This window comes from Lepidochelys kempii, chromosome 1, assembly GCF_965140285.1.
Source record: "Lepidochelys kempii isolate rLepKem1 chromosome 1, rLepKem1.hap1, whole genome shotgun sequence".
In the NCBI taxonomy this organism is placed as follows: Eukaryota; Metazoa; Chordata; order Testudines; family Cheloniidae; genus Lepidochelys; species Lepidochelys kempii.
This window is the reverse complement of record NC_136380.1, coordinates 257762238-257770109: the sequence shown is the minus strand read 5'-3', so window position 1 is coordinate 257770109 and position 7872 is coordinate 257762238. Positions and strand designations below refer to the sequence as shown.

Below are 7872 nucleotides of genomic sequence, written 5' to 3'. Positions count from 1 at the left end.
GTCTGGCGTGTTGGGCGTCAGACCGGGGCTGTGGGTCAGCTACGGGGCGGGGGTGAAGAATTCAGCCCGGGGGCGGGTTAAGACGGGGGGCTCCCAAAGAGCCGAGGGCTGAAAGGTGCCGGGGGGGGGGCGGGAGGGAGAAGCGTCTCCAGCTAAGGCTAAGTTCCATCCGCTCCCCCACCCCAGCTGGCGCGCGGCTTGAGGCGGGGCGCCTGCTGCAGTGCCGTGCTCCGCGCCGCCGTGTGGAACCGGGACAGCGCACGTCTGATTTCCCCGCGCTGCACCACTCGCTCTGTCCCGCTGCACCCGGGAGTCTGCCCTTGACACAACTCCTCTGCCAGCCTAGATCGGCCCCTGGCGCTGCTCCAACGGGGCTTAGTCTGCAGCCTTCCAGAGAACCACCCCCCCCCCGCAGCCCCCATCCACACACCGACACGCACGTGCCCCAGAGTGCTTGTTTCCACAGCCCACTTCGGCTAGCGACCCTTCCCCCTCGAGAGCGGTCGCTGGCACGGGTCCAGCCCTTCCCGGTGTGCAGTCCCCAGCCGGCGCTGCAGCTTGGGTCATATGCGCAGGAATGATGAGAGAGGCACTGTTTAATCTTTTCGCACTCGCCTCTCCCTTCACCCAGCGGCAGGATGGCGATGTCGGACCTGCTCAGCACGGAGGAGATCAAGGCGGCTGTGGGAGCCTTTTCAGGTGAGTGGCTTTTCCTCTCTCCCCATGCGGGGCTGCGGTGCAATTGTGCTCCGCTCGGGGAAGGGCAGAGGAGCCGGCTGGATAAAACATCCGATGGGGATGGGGAGAAACGTGCAAAGTGAGCATGTCGGGCTTATTAAACCCAGGGCTGTGTCCCCTGCAAACTTCCCCGGGCCACTGGAGACGTGAAACGCTCCATTCATTCGAAGGAGAAGTAGGTAGGAAAGCAGACAGACTCGGTTCCTAGGCACGAGATATTTCCAAACGGAACAAAGCTGTAACCACACTAGGGAAGGATATGCCGGGGGGGGGAACAGAACCTGGGGGACCCCCCGGCCCCCAAATCCTGTCCCCAGCGTTGCAGCGCTCTCGATTCTTGTTTCACTGGCAGACGCAACTGCTGCGGTCTGTCCTGTTCGGGGTTTTTACTTTTCAGGCTGAAGAGGAGTTGAGAGAGTGGGCTCAGCCTGCTGGGTTGCAGAAGCTTCCCGCAGGACAGATGGCTGCAGTGCGCCTTACTTCAGGCACAGATCGATGCCTCCCGTTTCAAACTCCCCCCGTTTCTCTCCGCCAGCGTTCGACAGGTGACCCCCCAAATAAACCGCACGCCGCTGCATCTGCGGATTGGGCTTCTGCCGGGCAAGCGTCGGGATCTGTGTTCTCGGATGAACACGATCCACGCCCACCCAACAAAAACTCCCTTTTCCAGCCTGCAAAGGGGGGAGCCTCTTTTTACTTCCTTCCCCCCCACACACAGAGCGCACAGCCGGGAAACTCGACAGCCCGGAGCTGACGGGACATCGGGCCCCGCTCTCTTCGCTGCGGCAGCTGCCTCCATGATTCTAGGACAGCCACAAAGTTGCCCCTGGTGGAATTAACTAGGGCTCCGGACTCAAGCAGCTCCCACGCGCCCAAACCCCCTTATGTTGCTGTAAACCCAGAGATGCTACTAGGATAAGGATGCTTTGCAAACAGGGCAGCCTACTGCACTTTGATTTCCCCTGACATCTCTCCAGCCCCCACTGTTATAGGGCTCCCTAGGGGTGGAGGTGCTGGTGAGGGAAGGGAGAAGTGGGCCAGATAACCTCATCTTTCCCCCCTACTTGTGCAGCACATGATCTTGCAGGGGCCATGCAGCACAGCAGTCCCCCCGACCCTGCCCCAGAATACAAACTACTTCTGCCTGTCCCTTTGGCTCCTAAAATGCTCCACTTGACATTTTGAAGCCAGGTGTGGGGAATGACGAAATGGGAGATGTCACCATAAACTAGAGGCAGGTCTTCTCGAGTCAGCCTGCACGGCTGAGCCGGGCAGAACTCTGATTTCCAAAAGGAGAAGTTTTAAAAATATGTTCGGTACAGTCTGACTCCAGTTCAGGTTTCAGGTGAATGCTCTTACTCCTCTTTGGGACATCTGGCAGTGTAGGCACTGGAGAGGAAGGGAGGAGGCCTGGGTTTAATTCCCCAACTCCCTCACTGCCTCTTGGGGTGACCTTGAGTAAGCCACTTCCCCCCTTCTGTACAGTGGGGGCACTGTCTCTGGCCCTTTGTCTATTCAGAGTTTAAGCTCTTTGGGGCAGTGACTGCATATTGCTCTGTCTATATACAAGGCCTAGCATAACGGGGCCCTGACCTTGTGGCCTCTAGGGGTAGGATTAAGAAGGCAGGTTCTTTGTGGCAGAGGGAGAGAAAACCAGGAATATCTATACCAATGTGCCTCAGTAACCAGCCTACAACTAACCCAGCCTCACTCTTCTTCTCCCGCAGTTGCTGAATCCTTCTGCTACAAGAAGTTCTTTGAAATCATGGGGCTGAAAAAGAAGAGCCAGGAAGATGTAAAGAAGGTTTTCCACATTCTTGATAAAGATCAAAGTGGCTTCATTGAGGAAGATGAGTTGAAGTAAGTAGGTCAAGTCTTCCCTCTGTCCTTACATTAAGAGGATGTGTTCATATTTTCATCTGAGTGAAACACACCCGAAAACGCAGTCCCATTCAGACTTCTAATTGCCCTGTCTTGGGCAGTGTCCGGTTGTTTGCATGGCTCAGCAGGGGGAGTAAACAGTTAAAAGTAGGATCAAATGTGTGTCGAGAGAAAGGTATCTAACTTTTATGTGAGTGATCTGTAATCTAACTACAACTCCTCCATCTCAAACAATTCCAGGTGAGAGCACTCGTTCTGTGTGATAAAGAAGGTCGCCAACAGGGGCCAGGCCTTTGGGTTCAATTGCATGTGTCAACACCACTGCTCATCATCTCTAAAAACCAGGAACGTTAAACCCTAGTGACCCAGCCTTCTCTTTGTCCCATGCCTTTTCTTTAGATTTGTACTGAAGGGCTTCACCCCTGATGGCAGAGACCTATCTGATAAAGAAACCAAGGCGCTCCTGGTTGCTGGAGATAAGGATGGCGATGGCAAAATCGGCATTGATGGTAGGTGGTTTCAGGAGGGTCAAATTCTGCCCCTAGTACAGAGGTATAAGCACCATAGGCTTCATTGCCAGTTGTGACCTTGTGGAGGGCAGATTAGGACTTTAGTTACATTTCAGGGCTTACTAAATTTGTGGTACCTTCCTTGGTGCAGAAGCTGAGTCCCAACACTAGAGGGAGCAGGAATTCATAGAAACCCAGATTTAGCACAGGATGGGAGATAGCAAAGGCACTCACACGGGGGGGAGGGATAAAGGGCCCCCTCCAACCCTCACTGAAGTCAGGGGGAGTATTTCCATTGGTTGCAATGGGCTCAGGATCAGGCCCTCAGAGTTTACAGGAGCTGAATTTGGAGGCAGGAAGAGAGAGACATAGCAGAAGCTGAAGAGCAGCATTTCTCCTTGATTAAAAAAATCCTGTTTCACTTAAATGAGAACGTGATGCAAGACTTCTGATGGCTTAGCAAAGCAAATTCTTAACATTCAGTGTTGAGTAAGTCCATTGTGCAGCCTCACTGTCTATCCAAGTTCCCACCGACAATCTTCACAGGGAAGATAGGGAAACCGGTCATTTAACTTCATTAACCATCAAGATTATAGCATCAGGCTTACAAGAAAGGGGCACATTTTTGTCCACAGCATGGCTAGAAATTTAGAAACCGATATTTTGCTCTTGCTGGCAACTTCTTGTCAAAATAATCCACAGACTGCATTTCTCCCTTTCCTTTTCCTTTCTCTCCTCCACATTACCGAGGCTCATTGGAACAGATATGAAGTTGTGCAGGTCTGAATGAATCCTTTCCCTCCATTATAAGAAAGGAGGTGGAAGCGGGGGGGGGCGGTTCTAGCTGGATCATTATGCCAGCTCAGCAGTAGAAAATCACTTTGTAACCTCCCATCATCCTGACAGCCTCTTTGACAGGGTGAAAATTGGAAACATCTCAATTTTAACTTCAGATAGTCCTGTCTTAGTATTATCCATTCTCTTGGATTTATAAAGGTGTGGTCTTCAAATGGTATGCAAAATACAAGTGAAAGTGAGGTTACTTAACATGATCTCACAGTTTATAGGGTAGAAATAGAAGGGATGGCATACAAAATTACCCAATGAGAGAGGTGACAAATAAGATATGCTCAGCTGCCTGACCATGGCACACCAGTAGAACAGTGTCTATGGGCCTATTTCCAGGCTAAATTCTCTTAAGTTATCAGGCCCTGATACGTCACAGTGACATAGGAGCAAAGCGAGCTGTTGCTGATTACTAGCAGCCGTCTTGAACTCAGGGTTCTAGGTCATAAATCTCAGATACTTTCACATGCTTTATTACTGACCGAGCCTTTCCAGTCCCACTCAAATCAGTGGCTCGGTTCCCAGAGATCTAGACAGGAGTGCAATTTACAGGAGTCAAGTCATCTGAAGATCCTTGTAAGGATGCTCATAGTTGGTTGGCCAACGTGATAACTCCACGGCTGCGAAACAGGAGCAATCCCAGTTGAGTTAAAAGAAACCTCTACTTATGAAATGTTTCAGACTCATCTTGGCTTATATGAAAGAGAAGGGTGTTGGCATCTCTTAAAATTAATGGTGTGGCCAACATTTAAAAAAAAAAAAAAAAAAAAAAAAAAAAAAGGGAAGCGATGCCTGCGAGCAGACCTATTCTATGAGAGCAATCTGGAGTATCTCCTCAGCCAAGGCTCCTCTCCCATCAGTTTCGCACCTGTGAAAGTCCACTGAATTCTGTGGAGTTACTGTGGATTTACCCTAGTGTAAGTGCGAAGGGAATCAAGACCCTGATTCTTTTTCCTTGCACACTTCTGGCCAACACCCCCACCAAGCAACATTCCAGAGCTCTCCTCCCTCCCAAGCCTCATTCTACTAGCAAACTGCTGCAGCAGTGAGGCGTGGAACGTGTGGCAATTTACCTGTTGTGAGGGACAGAGCAAAAGAGCAAGGAGAAATGGTGATAAGCGACATGTTTGAGACACTTTGCCCTGTCTCACAATATGCCTGATTCACCAACCATGAAAGCCTTAGCAGCTGGAACTCCCACAGCTATTTCTTAGCTTTGGTATTTTTCAATTTTGATGCTATATTTTCTGCTACAGAAACACTGGATTTTTTTTTCTAATAAATGAATTGTCCTCCTTCACCCCAGGTCCATCCCTTGGGTCAAGTTTTCAAACGCCACCCTGATCATTAGCTGACTATGGAGATCCAGCCTTTTACAGATGATGGTAATGAATTGGATATCCCCTCAGTCTAGTTCCCAGCAGCCCATAACAGTTCTGAGAGATGAAGGATTGGCATTCCTGCCTTCTAAAGATTTATTTGAGCATGCCAGGTCCACCTGTTCCTCAGTTCTTTCATTGTAGGCTTCCATCTTAGCTGTCCTATGGAGCCTCCTTCAGAATCATGTGTCAGATTAGGAATGATCTCTCAGATCTCCTGTTCAGAGCTCATCTCTGCTTCCACACACAATTCAGGAATTATTCCAATAATCTATCCATACTTCTGGCTAAATGGATCAAGATTTATATTTTGGGGCTGGCCTGCCAATCTAGAAGTGTTGAAAACACGGGGCCTACTCCTGCAAGGTGCTGACCTGTCTCTTGAGAGGTACTGAATCCCTTCATCTTTCATTGGATCCAGTCAAAATTGAGGGACCAGAACAACCTCCAAGCCCAGGTCCATGTTACCCAGGAGGGTGACCATCCTCCAGACCTCATCTCCCAGACTGAAGGGGAATGCTACTGAGGCCACAGTCAGTTTCAGGGCAGGTGAGTCTAGCCTTCCACAGTCCCTCAGCTGGAAATCATCACCACCACCACATGCTCAGATTCCCAGGGCACAAGAGAAAACCAAAAAAAGAAAGGTTTGTACTTGGTCATTTTTTGACCTCTTATGTGCTATTGGACAAATAAATCATACCCTTCAGTTCCTCTAGCTGCCTGATGCTGCTAGGCCTGTGATGTCAGAAGCCATGTTCTCCAGGGAAAAGATTGGAAAAAAGAGCCAAACTTTTATTCAGGTAGATCACAATCTTTATCTAGTACATGTATTCACGCTCCACTCCAGCTGAGGTTCTGGGAATACTTCTAATTCCACCAGTCATTTTCTCAGAACTCTGTCATGAAATATGTTCAGACTTCAAATCCACTATTTGTTGGCTCAAGTTAAAAAAAAAAAAAACCACACACACAACACTGAAAGAAAAATCAGGAGGGGGTAAAAAATGTTCTGATGAGTTTCTCTTTTGCACTCGTGTGTCCCAAAATAATGCATTACCAGTTTGGAGAGAGAAATGATTAGTCTATAATAAATTCAGAGATTACCTTTGGTAGTTCAATGAAATACCACAGGGTTTGTGCTGGGTCCTCTGCAATGTTCAGGGAAAGTCTGCTGATGGTCCAAAGAGCATTTCAAAATAAAGTGAAAATAAGTTTTACATAATTAGAACTCTGGAATTTGTTTAGAATACTTAAATGTGATATACTGGGAATATAGGAATCATTCACAGACATGTAAAATATAGGGGTTATTCATATACATAATGTATTTTAATAAATAAATAGCTTTGAGCTATGTTGACAATATACAATAATAGCATCAATATAACTATTACTTTAGAAAATATCTGGCTATAGCCATGATTAATGTATTTGCAGATGTGCTGCCAGCCACTGACAGAGCGGAATCCACCTCACTACAAAATTTATATCCAGTGCTTGCCTTCTTCCTTTTAGGTGATGTCTGTTGGGTTCACAAAGGAAATTGACTTTGTGACTAAGGAGTATGGCACAGCTAAAGAGACTGGCCAAGCGGGCACCAACGGGCAGTCTGGGTGGATTGACATATCCTGAATTCCCTCTTTGGCTTCTCAAAAATGGTTTAGCTTCACTGTGAGGTTTTCTGACCCACAATCTGACCCTCTGATTCATTTTGGTTTATAAGCCATTCAATTATTGTAAAAGGTTGTTAATGAAGTTGCCCCTGCTGTCTCGGTGATGCTATGAACCTCTATAACATGCTTCTTAATTTAAACAAATTTTCCCTTCTCCAGAATTCATAACTTTGGTGGCTGAATCATAAAGCCTTTGACCAATCTGAACCTTCCATCTGCCCTTCACCACCTGATTCCAGCCAACTCCTGCTGACCTCCTTGGCTCCTGTTCTATTTATTTTTGTTATTTTATACTCCCACTCTGTTCTCTGCAGCCTTGTAACTCTGTAATTGTGCTGAAAGATGCTGTTAAAATAAAGGTCACTGATTTTGGCTCTACTTTCTGACTATCACATGTTCCTTCTTTCATTTAGGTTTGGGGTATGTTTGAGAGGAAGGGGATATTTTCTTATGATTTTGTGCTGAAACCATATCTGCTATTGTATCTCTGGTTAGGGTAAGGTGGGAAAGCATTAAAATAATTACTTGGGGGTGAAATATACCTAAAGTGACTCATTCAGTCAACATCCCTGCATTGGGGTAAGACTGATTTCACTCTCCTTAAACCATCTCTGATAGATGGGTGCATATACAAAGCCTTGACAAATATCTAGCACTGGCAATCCCATAAGCTCATTTGGCAGTTTGTTCCTCTGACTTACCTGTTCTTCTAGCTATAAAGCATTTCCTAATATTTAGCCTATATTTTCCCCCGATTCATTTCGGTGATCAAGACACTGCTCCCCAGATGTACCGTTTGTTAAATGTGTCCAGTGCTTAGAGATCTTTGGAGGAAAGGTTCTCCAG

At 47.6% G+C, this 7872-nt stretch overlaps 1 protein-coding gene across 4 annotated transcripts; it reads left to right on the top strand.

Annotated features, from left to right (window-relative positions):
* Positions 1 to 341: 341 nt before the first annotated feature.
* Positions 342 to 7404, top strand: PVALB (parvalbumin). 4 transcript variants are annotated; one of them, XR_012156324.2, is made up of 5 exons: positions 342 to 699; positions 2466 to 2598; positions 3019 to 3128; positions 5775 to 5902; positions 7186 to 7404. XR_012156324.2 is itself a non-coding variant. In XM_073325307.2 (5 exons), the coding sequence occupies exons 1-4, from the start codon at positions 639 to 641 to the stop codon at positions 5316 to 5318; spliced, it is 342 nt and encodes a 113-aa protein (XP_073181408.2). In that variant the 5' UTR covers positions 348 to 638; the 3' UTR covers positions 5319 to 5359; positions 7186 to 7404. The 4 variants fall into 4 exon arrangements, 3 of the variants coding, with proteins under 3 accessions (XP_073181408.2, XP_073181417.2, XP_073181426.2); XM_073325307.2 differs by lacking the exon at positions 5775 to 5902 and adding an exon at positions 5281 to 5359 and having other exon boundaries at positions 348 to 699; XM_073325316.2 differs by lacking the exon at positions 7186 to 7404 and adding an exon at positions 5281 to 5359 and having other exon boundaries at positions 348 to 699; positions 5775 to 5866.
* The last annotated feature ends 468 nt before the right edge of the window (positions 7405 to 7872 follow it).